Below are 24,508 nucleotides of genomic sequence, written 5' to 3' on the forward strand. Positions count from 1 at the left end.
ACTTTAGGGAATCTAAAGGCAGGATAGGTTCACCCTAGTCCTTGGACCAGGCTCGTGGCCTTTGTGGAAAAATAGGCAAACTTTTGGATAATTTGGAATTGTGATGGTCCATTCTGGGGAAACTTTGACTTAGATAAATCCACCTGAAGGGCCACCGTAAAGAGAGGATCCCAACCCTCTCCGAGACCATGGAGTGCATTCTGTGGTATGCAGGAGCTTCTAAAAGACAAAATGATTTCAAAAACAGCTCTAAAAAGGATCCTTGGGGTGCGTGGGTGGCTCAGTCTGTTGAGCAATTAAGCAGTTAAGCGGCTGCCTTCAGCCCAGATCATGGTCCTGGGGTCCTGGGATGGAGCCCTGCACTGGTGTCCCTGCTTAGCGGGGAGCCTGCTTCTCCCTCTCCCTCTACCCCTCTCCGCCACTTGGGCACGCTCTCCTGCATTCTCTCTCAAATAAATAAAATCTTAAAAAATTAAAAAGCATCTTTAACAGCCTGCAGATAAAAATCTTTCATGAAAAAACACAAACTTTGGCCATCTGAGCAGGTAAACTTTTTTTTTTTTTGAGCAGGTAAACTTAATCCATCTTCTAGAAACACAATTTGGATCCAGCTACTCTTAGGAGTTTTGTGCTTGAGACATGGCTAAGGTTTTTTTTTGTTTGTTTTAAACTAAAGCTTATCCAAAAAAATAAATAAATAAAAAATAAACTAAAGCTTATCTCTGTGGTTGTTTACATATGTCTATGTATGTCTGTATTTTTCTACTTACAATATTGCCAAAATTAATTTGTAAAGAGCTCTACTTGGCTTAAAGAAAAATAAGTACATATAAAATTAACCCAGATGTTTCTTGGGTTCACATGATCCAGGATAATCAGTAAATAAAAGCTAGTTTGTTGGTTTAATTAAGACAGACATGTCTTAGAATTATCAACATCGACTATAATGCAGACACGTAACTTTTATTCTACCTGGGTTTATTAGTCAATAAAGTTTATGTTATCTCTATCACAAAATCTGTCAGCAAGAAAATTTGCTTGAGATGATGGCTGTCATTGTCTAATGTCTCATGAAGTTTTTGTGAGTGATCTAAACATAATTAGTGGGAACAACAGGACTATATAAACAAAAGTAGGATAAGAGTTTTTAGGTGCAGGGGGATTCCTGGGTGGCTCAGCGGTTTGGCACCTGCCTTCGGTCCAGGCATGATCCTGGAGTCCCGGGATCAAGTCCCACATCAGGCTCCCTGCATGGAGCCTGCTCCTGTCTCTGCCTCTCTCTCTGTGTCTATCGTGAATGAATGAATAAATAAATAAAATCTTAAAAAAAAAGTTTTTAGGTGCAATGATTATGTTTTTATGGCATGTATGGCTAAAAATAGCTTCCTCAGATATTTTTTGGTCCAAAAATCTCCAAACTTGAGAGTTTTGCTGACTTAAATGATGGAATTTCATTGAATATCTGGATACTTTTTTAAAGGAGATAAAATATTAAAACATTACTGAAAATAAACTTACCCACTTTTGACTTATTACGGAGAAACTAATGATATTTGGGTCTGTTAGTGAACACACTTCATGCCATGCTGAGAAAATGTCCTATGAGAAAAGCACATGTTTCTAGTCATAAAATATATTTATAAATTTGCAATCCATAGTTGCTTACACTTCAGTTTTTGCTGGGAATTAGGGATCCTAAGGGTTAAGGGTTCTAAACACATGTAAAAATACACCTGCTGCAAATAATGATGAAAGAAAACTATATATGAAAAGTGTGCAAAGAAAGTAGGATGTGTGCTTTTAGTAAAAGAAGGTATGAGGAATGGATGTGTATTTTGTTGAGGAGAATCAAAGTGATTTTATCCTAAGAGAAAGCAGGCTGTTTTGGAAAGGGAAAGAGCAAAGAACAGACAAGTGGACAAAATTGTAGAAGGTTTGTGGAAAAGAAATCTTGGGAAAGGTATTTTATATGTAATTAAGCTGGCTAAGATTAAAATGAATTCATTTAAAAATAAGCTTTAATAAATCAAAAATATCCTAGGGTTCCTGGGCAGCTCAGTTATTTAAGTGTCTGTTTCTTGGTTTCAGCTCAAGCTCTGATCTCATGGCTCGTGAGGTTGAGCTCCACGTTGGGCCCCACACTCAGTGAGAGTTTGCTTAGATAATCTCTCCCTCTGCCCCTTCCCTCACTTGCTCTCTCTTTCAAATAAATAAATCTTTAAAAAAATAAAAATGTATCCTGGTACAAAATTAAAATTTATGGGGTTTTTTGGTCCTTGTTAAAAGGAAAAGTTTTCTATTATTATTGGCCTCTTTTTTAAAAAAAAAAACTCAAGTAACATAGTAGAACATTGGTTTCAGGAGTAGAATTTGGTGATTCATCACTTACATATAACACCCAGATCATCCCAACAAGTGCCCTCTTTAATGCCCATCACCCATTTAGCCCATTGTCCACCCATCTCACCTCCAGCAACCCTCATTTGTTCTCTACAGTTAAGAGTCTTTTATGGTTTGCCTCCTTTTCTCTTTTTATCTTATTTTTGTTTCTTCTCCTTTGTTCATCTATTTTGTTTATTAAATTCCATGCATGACTGAAAGCATATGATATTTGTCTTTCTCTGACCGACTTTTTCACTTAGCATAATACCCTCTAGTTCCATCCGTGTTGTTGCAAATGGCAAGATTTCATTCTTTTTGATGACTGAGTAGTATTTCTTTGTATGTTTACCACATTTTTTAAATTTTTTAATTTTTTTAAAGGTTTTATTTATTCATGAGAGACACACACACAGAGAGAGAGAGAGAGAGAGGCAGAGACACAGGCAGAGAGAGAAGCAGGCTCCATGCAGGGAGCCCGACATGGGACTCGATCCCGGGTCTCCAGGATCACGCCCTGGGCTGAATGCGGCCCTAAACCACTGAGCCACCCGGGCTACCCTACCACATTTTTTTTTTTAAGATGGGGAGCAGTTTGAGGCAAAGGGCAAGAGAGCGAGAGAGACTCTTATGCAGGCTCCACACCCAACATGAAGCCTGCCTGAAATGGGGCTCCATCTCACAACCCAGAGATCATGACCTGAGCTGAAATCACGAGTCAGATTCTTAACCAACTGAGTGACTCTCTGGCACCACTATATACCACTTCTTTTTTGTCTATTCATCAGTCAGTAGACTTTGGGCCCTTGCCATAATTTGGCTATTGTTGATAATGCTGCTATAAACTTTGGGGTGCATGTGCCTTTTGAATCAGCATTTTTGTATCTTTTGGATATATACCTTGTGGTGCAATTGCTGGGTTGTAGGGTAGTTCTATATTTAACTTTTTGAGGAAACTCCATACTGTTTTCTAGAGTGCCTGTAGCAGTTTGCATTCCAACTAACAGTGCAAAAGTGTCTGCATCCTCGCCAACATTTGTTGTTTCCCTGAGTTGTTAATTTTAGCCATTCTGACAGGTGTAAGGTGGCATCTCATTGCGGTTTTGATTTGTATTTCCCTGATGATGAATGATGTTGAAGCATCTTTTCATGTGTCTTAGCCATTTGTACATTGTCTTTGGAGAAATATCTATTCATATCTTCTGCCCATTTGTTAACTGGTTTGTTTATCTTTTGGGTGTTGAAACTGAGGGGTTCTTTATAGATTCTAGATACTAGCCCCTTATCCAATACTCCATTTACAAATATCTTCTCCCATTCTGTTGTTTGCCTTTTAGTTTTGTTGTTTCCTTCTCTGTGCAGAGGCTTTTTATTCTGATGAGGTCCCAATAGTTCCTTTTTGCTTTTGTTTCCCTTGCCTCTGGGGATGTGTCTAACAAGAATTTGTTGTGGCCAAGGTCAAAGAAGTTGTTGCCTCTTTTCTCCTCTAGGATTTTGATAGTTTCCTGTCTTACATTTAGGTCTTTCTGAATTTATTTTTGGGTAGGGTGTAAGAAAGTGGTCCAGTTTCATTCTGCATGTGGCTGTCCAGTTTTCCCAACACCATTTGTTGAAGACACTGTCCTTTTCCCACTGGATATTCTTTCCTGCTTTGTCGAAGATTAGTTGACCAGAGAGTTGAGGGTCCATTTCTGGGTTCTCTATCCTGTCCCATTGATCTGTGTGTCTGCTTTTGTGCCAGTACCGTACTGTCTTGATGATTACAGCTTTGTAATACAGCTTGAAGTCTGAGACTGTGATGCCTCCCACTTTGCTTTTGTTTTTCAACATTAGTTGGCTGTTCCGGGTCTTTTCTGGTTCCATACGAATTTTAGGATTGTGTGTTTCAGGTGTGTGAAAAATGCTGCTGTTATTTTGATCAAGATTGCATTGAATGTGTAGATTGCTGTGGGTAGTATAGACATTTTAACAAAATTTGTTCTTCCAATCCATGAGCGTGGAATGCTTTTTATCTCTTTGTATCTTCTTCAGTTACTTTCATAAGTGTCCTATAGCTTTCAGAGTACAGATCTTTTACCTCTTTGGTTTGGTTTATTCCTAGGCTTATTCTTAAAAATCTTAGGGTTTTTGGTGCAAATGTAAATAGGCTCAATTCCTTGATTTCTCTTTCTGCTGCTTCATTATTGGTATATAGAAATGCAACAGATTTTTGTTCGTTGATTTTCTGTCCTGTGCCTTGCTGAATTCATGTATGAGTTCTAGCAATTTTTTGGTGGAGTCTTTGGGATTTTCTACACAGATTATCATGTCATCTGCAAAGAGCGAAAGTTTGATTTCTTCCTTGCCAATATGGATGCCTTCTATTTATTTTTGTTGTCTGATTGCTGAGGTAGGACTTCCCAGTACTATGTTGAATAACAGTGGTACATTATTGGTCTGTTCTTAATAAGAAATTGTAAACAAAGTTTCTTTACTTTTAATGTAATTTGCCTAGGAAACAAAGATGCTGTGTTATTTTTAAAAAAGAGTTTATTTATTCATGAAAGACACATAGAGAAGCAGAGACATAGAGGGAGAAGCAGGCTTCCGGGGGAAGCCCGATGCGGGACTTGATTCCACGACCCTGGGATCATGACCTGAGCCAAAGGCAGAAGCTCAACCACTGAGCCACCCAGGTGCCCAAGATTCTATGTTCTATCTGTGTGTGTGTGTGTGTGTGTGTGTGTGACGTGACTTTTATTATTTTTTGACATTCTTTTTCTTCCAAAATTTAAAAAAAATTCTAGTTAACATATATAGTGTGATATTGGTTTCAGGAGTAGAATTCAGTGATTCATCACTTAATATATTCATACACAGTACTCACCATAATAAGTGCTCTCCTTAGTACTCATCACCCTCTGTGTTTCAGATCTTTGATTACTTAGAAAAGCTGAGTGTTCTCCATTCAAAAAGAGTTACAGCTTTTGCAGCTGTGCAATCTATATTTGTACTTGGAATCTTTTTGTCAATTTGGGTAAGTAGATAATTAAGTATTATTTTATAATTTTCTGTGACCCTGTTTCCCAACTGTCCAAATCTTTTGATATTCTTGACAGACTTCTCAAAATTAAAAATTTTAATGAGATTTTTTTGACCTCAAACTCATGGTAAGAATTTCTAGTGTGTCCCTGGAACATCTCAAAACTTTGTCTCTTTATAAAAACAGAGATGTTACACTAATTAGGCTTATTTGGTATATTAAATTACATGGGATGCATTGTCCAATAAGGAATACTAAGCCTTCTTTATTTTGTGTATATTATTTTGTGTCTAGGTGTGTGCTAATATGCATGTTCTAAAATGTTTAAAATTTTGATATGTCCTGGTACAGTCTTATCAGTCATAATTTTAAAATGTATTTCACAGATAAAGAAAATGTGGTTATACACACACACACACACACACACACACACACACACATAGCATTACTCAGCCATCAAAAATGAAATCTTGCCATTTGCAACAACGTGGATGGAACTAGAGGGTATTATGCTAAGTGAAATGAATCAATCAGAGAAAGAAAATTATCATACAATCTCACTCATCTGTAGAATATAAGAAAACAGGATCATAGGGGAAGGGAGGGAAAAATAAAACAAGATTTAATCAGAGAGGGAGACAAACCATGAGGCTCTTAACCATAGGAAACAAACAGGGTTGCTGGAGGGGAGGAGAGGTGGGGATGGGGTAACTGGGTGATGGGCATTAAGGAGGGCACATATGTAATGAGCACTAGGTATTATATGCAACTGATGAAGCACTGACCTCTACCTCCAAAACTAAAAATACACTATATGTTAATTGAATTTAAAAATAGTGACTAATTTGTCAAATGCATTAATAATTAGTATGCAAAATAAAAATAAATGTATGTCATAAAATGAACCAAATTTACTTGTCAATTGCTTCACTGTTTTTTTTTTTTTTTGATATGCGTATGTGGAATTCTTGCCAGATCTTTAACTGTGCCATCTTTAAGTCTTTTGTCATTTACAGTTATTGTTTTACTCTGATGCTTTTATAATAAATGTTTCTAAAGAAATGTTTCATCTTCAGAGAGATTCTTGAAAAAGGAATTTGACAGGTGCTCTAGAATACAGGTTTTCGATTACTTTAAGATCGTAACACTGAACTGGGTAAGGATTTCTAAAACTAATGGAAAACTGATTGGTGTAATGCTTTGTTTTCCAGATTTAGAGGACCCTCCCACCTTTTCCCCTTTCTTCCCCTTCTCCTTTTAAGCTATCTATAATTTAAAACAATTTGGTACCAATGATTGAAGCATTTATCTATTTTTCTTTACTTGATCCCTCCAGAATTCTGAAACTCTTACTAAATAGTCGTTTTTTTCATGACAATATATTTGGATAAGTTCAGTGAGAATCTGTTCTTTTTGTATCAGGATGTCCAATACACCTAGCCCCTGCTTCCTTTGATCCATAGCTGGCAAAAAGGGATCTACTTCAGCCCAATCAAATCCATAGGGAATAATCACACTTTGGTGTGCATCCGCAGACCAGAGATTTTGTCATTGGTAAAGGTATCTCCAGAAAGACTCTTCAACCCCATGGAGAGGCCCTATCAGGGACTGTTTTTTTTTTTTTTTTTTTTTTTTTTAAATTTTTTTTTTATTTATTTATGATAGTCACAGAGAGATAGAGAGAGGCAGAGACACAGGCAGAGGGAGAAGCAGGCTCCATGCACCGGGAGCCCGACGTGGGATTCGATCCCGGGTCTCCAGGATCGCGCCCCGGGCCAAAGGCAGGCGCCAAACCGCTGCGCCACCCAGGGATCCCCCTATCAGGGACTGTTAACCAGTTTTTGTGCTGCCAAACTTCAAGGAATATACTCTTGGATCCATGTATTACATCTAAGAACGTGCCAAATCATCACTGGACAAACACCATCTGGTGACCTGAAAGTAAAGATTCGTAGAAATCGAAACAGATGAAATTAAAGGGGAAGGCTTTCCCACAGGGACCAGACCAGGCCTGTGCCTTTTTCTTGCTGTTGCATCTTTTTTTTTTTTTTTATTCTTGTCTGGGAGGACAGGGTTCTGATCCATATTTCTCGGTCTGTTGCCAAAAGGGGAAAGCTTACTGTCAAATCTGTCCAGAAACCGTTAGGTTCGTGATGTTGGAGATCCCTTGGTCTTATGTGTCACCGGTTGTCTTAGTCCCAAATGCCACTGTTGATTATACCTGCAGGTCTATGGGTGTTACTATCGGATTCGGCTATTTATAGCTAGGTGTTCTCATACCTCGCTTCAAAGTCTCCAACTATAACTGTACTAGTTCATCTCAACATTTGCACCTTTGCCAATTATATGACATTTGCACACTCTTTTCCCTATCTAAATATTCATTCCCCTGCAAGGGAGATACAAATGGGCTTAATTCCTTTTCGCAAGGCTTTCGGAAAAGACCCTTTCAGGATGGGATGGTACCTCACAGAATGTCATGCCAATTCCTCTGATTCCTGGCTAGAAAATGTCAATCAGGGAATTCCTGTTAATGGATCTATCAATAAGCAGACCCTAGCTGGAGACTTCTGTACTCCACTTGGTTTCATTTTTGTCTACAGTAGAGAGCATTTCCCAGGGGCATATGAATGTTTAGATAGCTGGCAAGTTGGAGGTCAGTCCTTATTGGGATGTTTAACTGTCCCTGTCAGTAGCCATAATAAATCAGAAGTCTCCCCTACACCCCATTTAAACTCCCTAACCACCCAAAATGGGAACCTCCAGGAGGCGTACGTGACTACAGATTGGCTTCCATTGGGAGAGCTACTCTGCTCTGCCAGCCAAAGCAGCAGCCGTCTAATAGTCATCACTTGACTCATTGGCTGAAGTAGTTTGGGACAGTCACCTAGCCCTTTATTACCTACTTGATAAGTAAGGAGGTGTTTGTGCAATAGCAAATACTCCCTGTTGCTCATGGGTAAATACCTCTGGATAGGTAGAAACCCAATTATAGAAAGTCAGGGAGCAGGCACACTGGTTGCAACAAATTTTACATGATTCTCCATGGTCCTTTGATCTGTTCAGTTGGCTACCTTCAAGCCTAGGGTCATAGCTCCGAACCATAATACAAATTGGAATTGTTGTGTGCTTTTTTTTTTTTTTTTAAGATTTTTATTTATTTAGAGAGCCAGTGAGGATGGGGAGGGACAAAGGGGGAGAGGGAGAGAATCTCAAGCAGATTCTGTGCTGAGCATGGAGCCCAATGCGGAGCTTGATCTCATGACTCCAAGATCTTGACCTGAGCCAAAATCAAGAGTCGGACACTTAACCGACTAAGCCACCCAGGCACCTGTCATGGCTACTTTTTACTCTATAATTTTAAGTTTTGTACCTATGGCCTGTCCAACCTTTGTAGAAATGATGTACCCCAATAAGATGACGCTGGCTCAGTCCTTCAAACTGATCTCATGTGTACAACCTTGACAAGATACAGACTTCGGATAGGAAATGCCTGAGAGTTCTCCCTCCTAACTTTCTTGTTACCCAAATGGGGTCTTAAGTGGTTTGGAACTGCTATGTACTTTCCCTTTGACATGGGATGTGATAACTGGGAAAGGTCTTTCACGGCACCAAGGGACAAAAACAGTAAATACAGAGAACTCAACTCTTGATCAGTTATGCTTTGGAGAAAGATCTTGATCAAAAGAGGGAAATGTGAAAGTAAAGGGAAACTGGATTTAGAATGGAGTCAGAAAGCCCTGGAGGGGAAGCTCTCACACATATGAACTTTCTATGACAGCTTGCTTCATCTTCCCAGGCAGGAAGAAGTTCACTTTACTGCCTTAACAGGAGGAAGGTTTTCTCCTTGCCCAGTAATTGCCTAGCCAGTGAGAAACCCATCACCACCCTGAACACTGGCTTGCCTCCAGGAGACTTTTGCTCAAAGCAGTCCCTCCTTTCTTCCTCCTTTTTCCTCTGTAGTGTTCCTCTCTTTTGTTCTCCAGACTCTGCCTGTGGTTTGCTAGAAATTGCAGGGCTCAAATTGTGATTCCTCTGCTATTCCTGAATAAACTCATTTTGCTGGTAAAATCACTGGCTGTTTTATTTTTAAGGTTAACAGATGGAATGTTCTGTAAATGTTGGTTCAGTCCATCTGGTCCAATGTGTTGTTGAAGTCCAGTGTGTCTTTATTGATTGATTTTCTGTCTGGATGATCTCCATTGTTGAAAATGGGGTATAAAATCCCCCGTTGTGATTGTATTGCTGTTGAATTCTCTCTTGAGGTCTGTTAATATTTGCTTTATATGTTTATAGGCTCTGATGTTGGGTGCCTCAATATTTACAATGCTCTGTTTTTTGATGAATTTATTTTTATTGTCATATGATGAACTTGTCTCTTGTTACAGTTTTTGGCTTAAAGACTATTTTGTCTGATGTATATATAGCTACCCCTACTTTGTTTTTGGCTATATGCATTTAATATCTTTTTCTATCCCTCCACTTTCAGCCTGGTGTGTCCTTAAAGCTAAAGTGAGTGTTTTGTAGGCAGCATATTTATGGATCTTGTTTTTTTTTAACCATTTAGCCACTGTGTCTTTTGATTTGGGGAATTGAGTCCATTTAAAGTAATTATTGATAGGTACAAAATTACTATCACCATGTGGTTGTTTCTGATTGTCTTACAATTCCTTTGTTTCTTTATCTTGTTCTCTTCCTTTGTGTTTAGATGATTTTCAGTAGTGGTATGCTTGGGTTTCATCTTTTTTTTTTATTCTAAGATTTTATTTGACAGAGAGTGTATAAGCAGGGGGAGCGGCAGGCAGAGGGAGCAGAAGCAGGCTCCCTGCTCAGCAGGGAGCCTGACATGGGGGCTTGATCCCCAGGATCATGACCTGAGCTGAAGGCAGATGCTTCACTGACTGAGCCACCCAGGTGCCTTGATCTCTTTGGTAGGTTGTAGGTTTGTGGGAATTAATCCATTTCTGCTAGGCTGTCCAGTGTGTTGGAGTATAATTGCTCATAATAGTCTCTAGAGTGGTTTGTATAGGTGAACCTCCTTCTGGCCCAAGCTCTTGGTTGCTTCTTAAATTTTTGTGATTGTCTAAGATGACTTTTTTGTTCTCGGTGCTTCCCACTAGTTGAATGTTTGTCAAGATTGCTTAGTGTTCCACTGGGTAAGATCACAGCACATAGATGCAGTTTGATTAGAAGGCAGACTCTCAGAGAGGCTGGGAAAGTATGTAAGTTAGGTCTCTTTTTCAGATAAACGGTGAGATGGATGTTTTTCTCAGTTCCTCTGCACTTGGCCTAGGTATTTAGCCATGGGGGCGGGTGAGGGGGTGGTGTTGCTCTTGCACCCATTAAAAACTGCTTTTTTTTTTTTTTTCCCCCTGCAGTCCCGTGGAACTCCTGAATGCAAGCACCATTGGCGGTCAGAGCCAGGTACTACTGCAGGGATACGTCCCTTGCATAGCAGCTACTCAAACTGAGACACAATGTGTATGAGCTCCCTCCAGGGAAATACTGGTGCTTTGGAGTGGGCTAGAGGGAAATAGACGAAAGAGGCACCCACTGCCTTCCCTGGTCTTTGGTGGCAATAGCAGGCAGCCCCTAGAGGGGTGCTAAATGTGGAGGCAACAACTTTTAGTATATAACAGATCCTATCCAGGGAAAGATCAGGAGCTAGTCATCTAAGGCTGGTAAATACCATTTCTTTGTTCGTCTTATGGGTCTGGTCTCATGGATAGAAGCTCTAATTGGCTTTAAGAGTTGGGTGTTTTAGGGGTCTATCTCTCAGAGTCTTAAAAGTTGAGGTGCTAAATGTGGGGTCCAAGCTCTATTCTTCAGGGAGAACCTTGGCGTTAGCAGCTTCCACCTGATTGTGTGGCATTGTGTTGAGGGTGTGGGGCTTACGGTGAGGGCTTGGCTCAGCTTTTCCTGCCCATTTCAGTGTGTATATTTTTTTGATTGCCAAATGTATAAGAGTAGCTCAGCTAGTTTTTGCATTTGTTTCAGAAAAAACTAATCTAGGTGTAGTGGCACATCTGCTGTGTTCTCGGGAGTTCAGGGGCCTCCTATGTCACCATCCTGGACCAGAACCCTCAGGTAACTTAACACTTTCTGATGTGACTCAGTTTCTCCCACCTTGTATTTTCAAAGACCTTGTCTAAATAACTCATTGCATACTTATTTTGTAGCTTTGGGTTTGATAGCTTCATTTTCCAGTCAACTTAAATTCTAAGCAGTAAAAAAAAAAAAAAAAAAAAAAAAAAAATTCTAAGCAGTAGTCTTAACATTCTACATCAGGACATATCTCATTTAAAGACAAGACATTCTTCTATACCTTTTCAGATGGGTGCATCCTCTAGAAGGGGTCTGCATGTATGAGGTGAGAACGCCCCTGCCTACTCCCACCTGGACAAGACCACCTGAACACATCTGTGTTCACATCTTCCCCAGGTGGATAAAGGTCAAATATCCAAACCGTGAGGAAGGCTGGGGGACAGGTTAGAAAAACGATGATCGGGCAGCTCTGGTGGTGCAGCGATTTGGTGCCGCCTGCAGCCCGGGGTGTGATCCTGGTGACCCGGGATCGAGTCCTGCATCGGGCTCCTTGCATGGAACCTGCTTCTCCCTCTGCCTGTGTCTCTGCCTCTCTCTCTGTGTCTCTCATGAATGGATAAATAAAATCTTAAAAAAAAAAAAACAAAAACGATGATCTTTGCCAAACTGACTTAATTCTACTCGTTTTTCTATTTTTTCAAAACGTTCTGTAGTCTCATTCATCCTAACACTCATTTTGAAATTTTGCACAAACATCTAAAAATAAATGAGCCCTGCTGGCTAGAGAAAGAGGTCGTGGCTTAGTAGAAGATACTAACAAAGGGATTGTCTCTCTTAAATCTTACAGTAGTATGACTATCATAGCATTAAAAAGCCCTGAAAGGATTTTTTTTTAATTTATTTATTCATGAGAGACACCGAGAGAGAGAGAGAGGCAGAGACACAGGCAGAGGGAGAAGCAGGCTCCATGCAGGGAGCCCGACGTGGGACTCGATCCCGGGTCTCCAGGACCACACCCCAGGCCGCAGGCGGCGCTAAACCGCTGCGCCACCAGGGCTGCCCTCCCGAAAGGATTTTTTTCAAGTTTTTTATTGTGGACTTTTTAGTTGTCATCTCTTTACCAATTTGAAAGTCGCTTCACGAGGCATAGCTAAGACAAGTGAAAAATCACTACTCTGCCTTCTAGAGGTTCCCATAGTTTGTGGCAGGATTACTGTCAATAATTAAGAGACTGCATGTGATCGCTTCTGGCCATGATTTACATCGTGTATTATTCAGGTGACTCATGTAACTTAAGAAACAACTGTAAAAAATGATACAAAAACGGAAGGTATTAAATAGTGTGACAAAAAGCATACTAATTGGGCTCCTGATTGTTCTCCTGCTAAGCATGAAGAAGGGTGACAATCTCCAGGTGGCAACTCCTTTAGAAACAGCAAGTTCTCAGTAAGTGACAAGAGCTGGTCCTTACTCAGAAAGGTCAGATGAAGAAAATCCAAATGCATAATCGTGCTAACAGCTAAGTAGTTTATTTTTTTTAAAGATTTTATTTATTCATTTGACAGAGAGAGTGCACAAGCAGGGGGAGTAGCAGGCAGAGGGAGAAGGAGAAGCAGACTCCACATTGAGCAGGAAGCCCAATGTGGGGCTCAATCCCAGGACCCTGGGATCATGATCCGAGCTGAAGGCAGATGGTTAACCCACTGAGCCACCCAGGCACCCCAAGATAAGTAGTTTAAACAGATGGTAAAATGAAATCCTAAGTAACAAACTTAGCTCTGCTGCTTTAGAGAGTAATGGTTAGATCTAGAGCCTTTTTAAAAAAAAACTAGATCTTTTATACCTTGGGTTTGTAAAAGAGCCAGTGGTACACAGATCCCCAGGAAGAATCAACCTTGTTTTTACTTTCCCCAAACTTAAGGGTTGTGTTCATCCCATATGTATACTTGTTTTCACATTTGTTGATACTAGTCAGAAAATTTCTATACTTCACAGAACTATAGAGAGGTCGGTAGCATTCTCTCATAAACACGATTTCCATCCACACGTGAGGTCTTGATAATGCATACTATTTAAAAATGACACCATACTGCAGACAGAGAAAGATAGTATTTATGTATGGTAAAAAGGCAAGTGAGTGAAGCTATACTTTTATTGCATTACTCTTAGTACATCCACAACTATTTCCACCTAAATAGATCTTTAAAATAAGCATACACAAGTAATGACTATTATCTACAAATATTTATTGTAACACTTGAATAGAACTACAGGAAGCCCTTGGCACTGATAGAAAATATTGATTCACTGTTAGGTTACAAAAATTTATACATAGCAAAATTTAATGCTCTTTACATAAAAAATATTAGACTACTTAAACAAAGCTTTCAGAAATTCCTGGTAATAGCTACCAGAATTAGAAAAGTAAAATTAGGCCTGAGACACTGCCTCCTCTAGAACACTGGACTCTAACAGCACCTCCACTGCTGGAAAAAAATATTTAATTTTGTCATGCAATGGGAAGACAAAACAAGCTATTCTGGAACAACTGTTCTACACAGAAGAGAGCTTCTCCCAATCAAAAAAAAAAAAAGGTGATGATCCAAATAAGCATTTTTAGGCATTAACAAGAACAAGAAGAATCCAAATGAAATATTATACTTGATGTTAAATTTAAATAGCATCTTGATAAAGGTATGCTTCCTTTCATTTTAATACATTTCTGCACATGTATATGTTTTAAAATCCAGGAAACAGCCAAACTACAAGTTAATTGTTAACATGAATATACATAGTTAACCCTATATTATGCAGCCCCTTTTAAAAAGCACTGATGCACCCAACAGCCATATGTATCATTTCATAAAGAACAACACAAAGTTTACCATCACTAATACCCAATACCTATAATCACTTAATGTTCTGGAACACAATGATTTAGAAGGCAAGTTTCTTTTGAAAATGGCTTAAACTCAAGCAGGGGTTTTTTGCTGAACATTGAAATTGTATTATTCCAGGAAAGATTTAGATTTTAAAAATGAAATAAATACCAACCAACTCTAATTTAAATTACTTAAGTATTCAAGTCTATAAAAGTAGGAGGAGGTCTGTGGTCTATTTGTAAATTAGGTTTTTAGTTGGTACGAAACTGTAAACTTTCTGTTCAGATCACATAAAAATGGTTTAGAATGGTGGTCATTTTAATAAGGTAACACTTCTTAATTAAGAAAAACAATTGTGGAAAAAAAGTTTATGAAGGATTTTGGGTCTCCTGCTGTAAAATAAGTTCTTAGAAATTTAAAACAAATACTTATTAAGGCAGAGCTGACATTTATTTCCCAGGAAGAAGAATGACAACTGGGCCATTTTATTCAAGGAAATCTATTGTAAAATTGATTTTGGAAAGCTTGTCAATGAGTCAGAATCCAGCTTCTTCAATGGTAGGTGTAGTAGATTCATAGTAGCTCCTTTTAGCATTATTGAAAAATATATTTCTCATTGGATCAGGAGACTAATGTGTCCTGGACTTAAAGAACAGAGAAGTCAGTTAATTTTTTAAAGAGCCAATTGTTAAGAATCACATGATCTTTGAGCCAAAGTTTAATAAATGTCAGCTGTCAGAAATGGAACCCCCCCCCATTCCATTTTATTCCCTGTATAGGTAAATTTACTTGAGGACGGATGGCATATGTGAATTGATGGTCACATTCCTTGAAGCTGGCACATCCTCAGTCCCTCTCAAGGAGTATGCCATATTCCCATCGCCCCTCTTGGTAGGATCGCTCTACCAATAAACGTGAACATGCCACAAATTTCAGAAAGATCAACAATCATTTTGTCAAAGTGTTGCCTTTTAAAATGGCTAACATGAAACCTCCAATATCTGCTCTAAAGAAAAAGATTGACCTACTGGAATGTTTTCCTAGAAATACATCCCAGCAGCTTGAGACAGACAGTGAAGTGTTTGTACTTCTACATTTGTTTGTTTGGTGGGGTACACATCTGTACTGCAGAGCAGCTGTCTGATGAGTTGTCAGAGCTGTAAATTCGTCGGCCGTAACACTCTGGCAAACATTTATGTGTAAGAATTGAGTTGTTCTTTTGACCGAGACTGGATATCTTGCAGTTCCTGTTCTTCCTTTGCTTTGATATCCTGGTAAGCCTGCATTTTGCTTGCATCCTTTAAGTAAGCCCAGTTAGAAGACAGTATCATGAGGAAGTGGATCTGGAAAAGAAGGGTGAGCATGATGGCTAGTGAGCATGTCAGAAGGCAAAGCAAGCTGCTAGGCAGATTAGACGGTCTTTACTGTCAAAAGGGAGAGAGGGTTATTCTGTATTAATACTCGTTCTGCTGTCAGAGCCATCAGATACTGGAAGCATGCTCTACTAGTATGCTTAAGAGTAAAAAGGCTGAAGAAAAGTTAGTATACAAACATAATGAACTGAAAAAAATGGCCAAAGTTATTGTTAAGAAAAAGCAAAAATGAAATAGGAGAGGATGTTTTTTTGTTTTTGTTTTTTACCATTTTGGGAGTAATTTTAACTAACGCAGACGTTCAGAAACACACTGTGTGCTTCTTTTAAAATCAGTGTGGTGCAAAGATCTTTCCTCTCTGTGGATAAAAATCAATTCCCCAAAGGTATAGAAGTGAGTAATACTTATTTTGAGTAACGAACATAAACCATGTATTTAACATGGCAAAATTACGTGAATGTCAAGACCACAACTTTAAGACCTCTAAGCAAAGCACACAGTCTGTGTTAACACATTTTTAGTAGTGAAACTCCAGTTTTTGTTCTCTAACTGCCATTAGTGCATTTCAGAAAATGTACAAATCCTTCTTCTTTACAGTTGATGTACCAACACTTCTTTCCTGCTTATTTTCCTCATCTTTCCTGCAAAATCTACATCTCCAGTTCCTCATATTTCCTTTTCAACATATTTGAGACTTTCAGATCCGGGCACAATTTCCGTTTCCCTTAAAACCTGACGTGTGCGGTCGGAGACCTGGCTCTGAGGAATCAGGGACTCCGCACCAAAAAGCGACAACGCAAGGTTACTGATGGTGTGGCTCTGAAAGGAGGACTGTGTTGTGCCGAGAGAACACATGCCCCACATTCAGATCCTGGTCTCATAGAGAACAACTGGGTGCCCTTTATTTTTCGTCACATTGTCCTCTAGCTAGCGGCCTACTTGGAGGGGCATTTATTTGGTAGTGAGCCATGTAATCCGAAAACAATTTTTAGTCAAATTTAAAATATGTTTGCCTTTTTTCCCCAGAGTCTAAGAAAACAAAATCCAGATGAAAACATCTCTCTGCCATCTGCTCTCCAGCACTGGTATTGGTTATCAAGCAAGCAAAAGTAACGGACAAGGCAGGTGTTACAAAGTTTTAACACTTCATTTAGAGATACCGCTCAAAGTTCAAGAAAGTTATTTTTTAACGGATGCTCACCAATGTCAGTACATAACTGAATCGTTTTCACAACGTGGAAATAGCCAGAACTCATCATTTTGTAATTCACTCAGGGTAAGTCATCTTATTAATCTACAAAGCAAAATGAGTGGACTAAAGCTATTTACAAATTACTGTCACAAAACTGCAGCGACCTAGACTCAGCTTTAGTCTGGGGTGTCAGTGAGATTTCGGGCTACCGAGTAGAGCTCTCTAAAGCTCCTGGTTGGCCTTAAGCAATTTAGAATTTAGTGCAGCAATCTTCCCGACTCTTAAACTTCAAAACGGCATAGTTATAGGTAGTAGCCATCATGTAGATCAGCTGGTGGAAGAGAACAAAACAGGACAGTAAGATACAGGCAGTGAGGGCTGGAGCCTGCTCAGGGCCCAGGGCGGTGCTTCTCTCCCATTTATAATCACACAGAAGGGCTTCGTCCATGGCACACAAGCTCCGCACTTCACACACACACACACACACACACACTGCCACTCCTAGCCTCTGCCCTCAGTCTGCTTCTTAAGAAGCCTTGGAGGTGTTGAAAGAAGGAGAGAGCTGGGTCAGTAGCCTGCGCCACGAACCTCGAGGCCCTGTGTCCCCTGGTCTTCCCCAAACCGCCGCCTCGGCAGCAGTGAGTCCCCTTCCTGCCCGTCCCTCAGCAAGAGAATAGGTGGCCACTGCGGTGAGACAGGCCATTCCTTGCAGGGGCTAGAAAGGAACGACTCTCTTTCCAAGGGCATCTGCCCTTTCCCTCATGGTCTACGGATTGTGGATGTCTTGAAATCACAAACGGAGCCCTCCTGCTTCCAGCTGTACATGCATAGACACACATACCAAAACCTGGGGCTGCGTACAGCTGAGCCTCAGTATCTGCAGCCTCCCTGTGTGCCCACTTCCCTACATGCTGCCATGCCTGCTTGTGGCACGGTTATGGTCACTGGTGGGCACTCAGAAGACTGAAAAGGTTTAGGCTCCCGGCTGTGGTCGGCCAAGGCAACACACTCTGCTTTCCCGTTTCAGCCTGTAAATGGGCAACCTTGCTGCAGTCTAGTTGGTGCTCTGGGGTTTTTGCATTTTTGTGATTTTGCTCTTTACATGCTCCCCAACCGTAGTGCTGAATGAAGTGCTCTCGAAAGTCTGTAGAGAGCAGGAAGGCTTAGGGGTGCTGCGCAAGCTTCATTCAGGTAGGGCCCCTGGGGCCGCTGGCCAGGAGTTTGTTAATAATAAAGCAGCGGTATATACTAAATAGGATGTCTTTCAACAGAAACACATTAAACAAAGTTATGTGTTGACCAGTTTGACAAAAATGTTGTGCCCAGGGCCTGGCAGAAAATGAACCCCGTGTTTTCCCCTGGGAACAGTAGCTCAGTATTTGAGGAGACTTTACAGAACAAGATCAACCGTCTAGGTATGTATGTAGTTTTCCAGTTGGAAAATAAGATTTCTTGGCAAAGAGATGGGTAATGCCTCACGTGAACATCTCTCCGGGACTGAAGTCCTAAAAGGCAGGGGTAAATATGCACCCATGCCCTGGGCCCAGCCTGATTAACTGGTAGCTCAGCTACTGCGACCCTCTCTTCTTTCAACACGATCCAAATTCCACTACCTCTAATCTGTGCCAGGACAGGCAACTAGTACTGCCTGCACTCTAGATGTGGGGTAAGTCTACCCAGGTGAGATGTAAGCAAGGCTGCGTCCCCGAGTTGTACTGCTGGAAGGGAAATCTGGCATTAGAGCCTCGAGGGAGGGGAGCTTGACGAGGCCAGTCCTGGGGCCGTTACTCACCAGGGCAATGACGGTGGCACCAGCTCCGGCACAGGCCACAATGAACAGGTGATAGGACATGTAGAACTAGGAAAGAACAGGGCATGATGTGAGCATTGTATATGCAAGGAAAGGGCCTCCACCTGTTTTCTTTTTTTTTTTTTAAAGAACTGCCACCAGGCAGGATGCCTGGGTGCACTCCCCAGCTGTACAATGCCACCACTGGGTGGAAGAGCTTCTAAAACTTTCTGATGCCCAGGCTGTACCCTAGACCACTTAAATCTGAGTATCTGGGGGCTGGGTCTCAGCTGTGAGTATAATTCTCCTGGCTGACTGCACTGGGCAGCCACCTTTGGGAGCCCCTGCTTGGAGCCAGGCCCTAGTATGGATATACAAGCTGGCTAACGAGAGGAAGGGGATCATCATTTCAGTAACTCACTGCTTCCCAAAAGCATGCTAGGATTCTCTTAAATATGTAAGCTCCCACTAAGAATGTTCTTTTATAAACAGTTATAAATCGATGCCTAAAGGATATTCTAAGGTCTGATTTTAAACCAAAGTGGGTTAGAGTGAATGAGAAATAGTGAAGCAATGATCAACTGTGACTAGATTTATAGAAATTGGGCTTATATACAAATTCAAGGGGATCTTTTCGATGCAAATTAGTTTGCATTTGTTCTGTGATAAATGTCCCACTATGTGAAGGTGAAAGAGAAGAATCTACACATATTTTCAGATGTACAGGATTAGGATCACTCCAAATTACTGCCCAAAGAGAAAGCTCTCTGAGTGCTCAGGATCCTTCCTGAACGAGGTAGACCATGTGAAAAGGACATTTTCTAAGTCAAAAATGGGTGAATACTGGTGACTACAGACCGTTTGATCTTAAAGAGCTTTCCTTACTAGCATTTGCACCATCTCCTGCTCTTTCTACCCGGGAGAGCCCTTTCCTCAGCCTGCTTTGCCAAGTGACCATGTCCAGGCCCTGACAGAAGAAAGGTTTACCTCATTGGTGTTGCAGATGTTCTCGAGGGCAGAGCCACATATTTTCCCTGGGAAAGCATTCCAAGGAATGATACCTGTGGAGTAAATCCCAATAGAATGTTAGTTATTAGTTCATATACACTGCAGGGCCCCATGTTCCCAGTAGGCCTCACCACTTCGGGTTTCAGTTACACTGTAATCACACGTGCTGTTGTTGTTCTTCATCAGCACTTGACAGGTCTGCCCTCTGTGGACCAGGGTTTTTAGAATCAATAAGAAGTCCTCCTTGGACAGTAGGACAAGAACAAAGTCTACTAGTCCATAGTTGGACTAGTAGACTTAGAATTTGTAGGGAAAACAAATCAGGTTGTTTTGTTTAGTTGACCTCATATTTGCAAACGTTGATTTTCAAAGTGGTTTTCCCTACTATGAATTTATGAACTATAGTTAAACAGTTGTAGGACAACCGACCCCATAAAGCACTTCCCGGTCCATGGACCTCCGATGAAAGTCCTGAAATTGAGAGTCTATACCCAAAGTTTCAAGGTCATTAATTATGTAATCTGGATTTTATATGACTTCTATTCATTTTCATTGTATTTTACAGTTGTACTGGAAACACTTTGGGATTGAAAATCCAATTGGAAATTCAAAAAAAGGGAAACCCTGTGGATTCCATTCTTCTACCCTGTGTCTCCCACCAGAACCCGGATTCCTCTCTGTCATGCCATGGCCCACTAGGTTGCTGTTCTTTGTGCTGCCACTTGGGAGGTGTGTGCTTTTAAGTATTAAACACAGCTCAAGCTACTCTTCTCCTAGGAGGTATGGAAGGGTTTCTTTAAGAAGTTCCTTATCCTTTCCATCCTTGCCAGGGGCGAAGAGAAAGCCTTCATGCTTTAGGAGAATGGGAAATGACAAGTCCCCACACTGTCAGTGAAACCAGTGATTTCGAATATAGAAGACTTAAAAATAGGACCACTGATGACCAGAAGTTTTTAGTGAAAATACTTTAAGGAAATGGTATACATCTAGAGATTTATTTACAAATACTTTAAAAGTCATCTTTATACTCTGTTTTCAAACCATCAGAAAGACCAATGTGGCTGAACCTTGGACTTTATGAGAAAACAGTACTCCACAGGGCAGTTCTGGGCAAGTTTCTCATTATGTTGTAAGAGAAGATGCTGAAGCCAAGCCCCATGGGAAAAACAAGAAGCACAAATGAAATAGTCCTCTCTCTCCAGAAATCTTGTCTTCCATTTTAATGAAAAGTTCTTTTTCCCCGCCTCGCTGTTTTTGCCAGGAACAGGACTCCCTAGCATCTTGGCTAGAAGCACTAATTAAACTTCTTACTTAGGAGGCTGCCTTCGATTTAATTGACAGCAGGAGCAATGGCCCCCTCTGTGACTTGTCCAAATGAAGCAACCTTAGCTGCCTGCTGTGAGTATCTCATTCATTAGAAAATAGGTTTAAAGGGGTTTCCAACAGTTGGCTTTTATAGAATTCAATCTGATGACTTTAAAAGATGTCTGGATTTTGTTGTGTTTTCCAGTACAGATGAAGTTTAAGCAGTTGGTCATTTTTAAAGACCGAATTTGAAGAGTGGGACATGGAAATTAATTGGGCTACTGTGCATATACCATATTTTGGATAAAAAGTTGAGTGGTATCAAACTGAAAAGAAATTGAAAAAAAGTCTGTAATCCTTTGATGTCCAGAAGTCTGATTAGAAGGCACAGCTTCTTTATAACAGAGTTCAAAAAGTCTCATTTACTGCATACTTAACTTGAACCTACAACAAAAATTTCTATGACAACTAAGAGCCTGAGTGATGTTTCCCTCCAGAAAACAGCCAACATTGTAAGTATGTACTATTCAAAGAGTGTGTGAAACCTATCCACGATGCTAGGGGACAGGAGTCCGTTGGGCGAGTACAGGGAGACCATACCGTACTGCCGGATATCCACGCAGATCTGCTCCACACCAGCTGTGCCATTGGTCTGGGGGGACTTGATGACTTCACAAGTTGACCATATGTTGTAGAACATGAACACGGGTACCGCAGAGAAACCGAACACGCCCAGCCAGGCCACTCCCAGCACATAGGTGAGGAACACGAACTGAGTGGAAAATGAGAAGGAGAAAGGAAGAAAGGAACATCACTGAGGGGGGGGCAGCGTGCATCCCCTGGGGAGGAGTGCTCATGGCAGCCCTAGCCGGATACTGGGCCCGTGGGATGCATTCGGCACCGCCTGGGCCACTGGAGTGACAGGCAAAGGGACAAAGGAGAGGTAAGTGTGGGCTGGGGCAGGGGGCTCATGCTCTCCACAGCTAGACGATGGAGAATGTTCCCACCCGAAGCCACTTCCGACACTTTTCAGGTCCCTCTTTTAAGCTAACAAGGACACAAGACCCCGAGAGGTGATCTCCCTTGTCCAAGGCTGCAGAGCCAACTAGCGATGGCTGCTTACTGTGCTAGAGTGCCAGGACGCTTTCCCAGGCCACTGAATTTTAACCTCATCTCAGTTTCTCAAAACTTGCCTTTATTTTACACAACGTACGGGAGCATGGCAACAAGGGCTACGAGAAGCCCATTCTCAAAAGGACTTCATGATCCAGTGAAATCACTAAAAGCATCAGATGTTTGAACCTTTATCAACAGTTTAAAATAGCCCTGGATGCAAGCATCACACACAGCGTAAGATAAAATTCCCATCTCCCTCTAATTTTTTCCTCTAGAGCAGCTCCACACGCATAGCGGCTCTTCCTCGTGCTCCTCGACATGTGGCCACGGCCACTTTCAGCGAGAACATACGCCTAGTGCTCAGCTTTACTTCCTAACCTGCCTTGACTACCAGTTTTCAGAGAACTTTGCAAGGCTGTTCCAAAAACGTCATGTCATGGTATTCGTATTTTCAGAACGTGCACCCACAGAGCTTGTGGGCGATGCCTTGGAATTCTAATTTGGCCTTTTTTTTTCCCCAGGCAGTGCTGAGGACCTGAAAACTCGGTCTAACTTTCCATACTGCAGGAACTAGCTGGAGGATTAGCAGGTCTGCCATGGGGCAGGGGGTGGGAGGGTGGGAGGGTGGGGACAGGCTCACACAGGCTACCACCGCCTGCTGGTCCCCCCCCTCCACCCCAAACAGCAGAAGTCACTCACTTCTTCTTTTAGTTCAAGGGCATTTATACTTTCAGAAGCATTTGCATTTCTAAAGATATTCAAAGCAGCAGATTTCAGCAGTTTCAGGCTGGCTCCTGTTGCCCCCGTGCTTATGGACAGGCAACTCCAGAGTAAGCTTCTTTTTCTCACCCACCCTTCAAAAGAATACTTTCTCTTTAATAATGCCACAAAGAAATTGCCTTCCAACGGTTGTCAGGGCTCCAAAGGGCAGGCGCGGGGTGGGGGGCTGGGCAGTGGAGAGCACCCCCTGTGCCTGTCTGGGGGGGCCTTAGGCATTCAGAGTAGCTTCCTTAGTGACCCCCCCCCCCAAGTCCCGCAGCAGCGTCCCATAAAGGGGCCCTGAGCACCAGGCCTGCTCATGAACCCAGGGCAGTTTTGCTGTCCTTGGGGGCAGAGCTCATGGAGCTTCTGCACCTCCCATACCTTTCTGTCCTCAGCATGTTTCCCCCAGCTGTCATCAGACCTCCCTGTCACCCCCCCAATTCCTACCATGTCCCAAGGCAGGTCTGTTCAATGATCCCCTTGCATGTACAGTGATTCCTCTAAGATACTGCAGTTTGGTTCCAGACCATCACAGTAAGGTGAGTCACGTTAATTTTCTGGTTTCCCAGTGCACGGAAAAGTTATATTTATACCATAGTCTATAAAGTGTGCAACAGCAGCAGGCCTAAAAAGGACATGGTGCAGACAGACCTTCTAGAAAATATACTTTGTTGCTAACAAATGCTAACCCTCTTCTGAGCTTTCAGTGAGTCAGTTGTCTTGATGGTCTTGAGGGTCTTTGCTTGATGCTGGCTGCGGTCTGATCAGGGCCCTGGGGGCTGTGGCAATTTCTTAAGACAACAGTGAAGTTTGCTGTATCAAATGACTCTTCCTTTCGCTCAGGATTTCTCTGTAGCATGCACTGCTGGTTCGACAGCATTTTACCCACAGAACTTCTTTCAGAATTTGGACTCCATCCTCTCCAGTGCAGCTGCTGCTTTAGCAATAGCCCTTTTAGTCACCAGCTACTCATAAGAAAGTCAGCCTGTCCCCTGGAACTTTGAAGCCAGGCATCGACTTTTCCTCTCCAGCTATGAAAGTCCTAGATGCCCTCTCCTTCCAACATACAAGTGTTTCATCTACATGGAAAATCTGTCCAGCGTAGCCACCTTCCGTAGTCACCTGAGCTAGATCTTCTTCTGGGTCACTTGCTGCTTCCCCTTGCGCTTTGAGGTTACAGTCTGGTTCATTCCTCAAACCTCACAAACCAATCTTTGTGAGCTTCCATCTCTTGCTTGGCACAGCTTCCTCACCTCTCTCAGCCTTCATACCGTTAAAGAGAGGTAGGGCCTTGCTCTGGAGTAGGCTTGGACTTAAAGGAATGTTCTAGCTGCTTTGATCTGCCCAGAGCACAACTGTCTCCATGTCAGCAATAAGGCTGTTACACTTTTTTACCAGTTGTGCGTTCACTACCTGGCTGTTTGGCACAAGAGGCCTAGCTTTCGCCTGTCTGGGCTCTCGACATACGTTCCTCACTAAGCTTGGTCATCTCTGGCTTTTGGCTGAAAGTGAGAGATCTGTGACTCTTCCTTTCCCCTGAACACTTAAGAGGCCATTGTAGGGTTAACGGGCCTCACTTCAATACCTTTGTGTCTCAGGGAATAGGAAGGCTGGAAGAGGAGGATGGGGACGCTG

General features: G+C 41.7%; 1 protein-coding gene across 4 annotated transcripts in view; it reads right to left on the bottom strand.

Annotated features, from left to right (window-relative positions):
* Window positions 1-13,544: 13,544 nt before the first annotated feature.
* The window catches only part of GPM6B (glycoprotein M6B), a 160,733-nt gene continuing 149,769 nt past the window's right edge, over window positions 13,545-24,508 (bottom strand). For 3 of the 4 annotated variants that reach the window (XM_041741675.1, XM_041741672.1, XM_041741674.1), the window contains 4 exons: window positions 21,596-21,767; window positions 19,670-19,743; window positions 18,686-18,751; window positions 13,545-15,671 (listed from right to left, as the gene is read on the bottom strand). In XM_041741675.1, the coding sequence (XP_041597609.1) occupies window positions 15,522-15,671; window positions 18,686-18,751; window positions 19,670-19,743; window positions 21,596-21,767 (462 nt within the window). In that variant the 3' untranslated portion in view covers window positions 13,545-15,521. Of the gene's footprint in view, window positions 17,225-18,685; window positions 18,752-19,669; window positions 19,744-21,595; window positions 21,768-24,508 lie in introns of all 4 variants that reach the window. The other variant, XM_041741673.1, reaches the window with a different exon arrangement.

Source organism: Vulpes lagopus, chromosome X (assembly GCF_018345385.1).
Source record: "Vulpes lagopus strain Blue_001 chromosome X, ASM1834538v1, whole genome shotgun sequence".
Taxonomy (NCBI): domain Eukaryota; kingdom Metazoa; phylum Chordata; class Mammalia; order Carnivora; family Canidae; genus Vulpes; species Vulpes lagopus.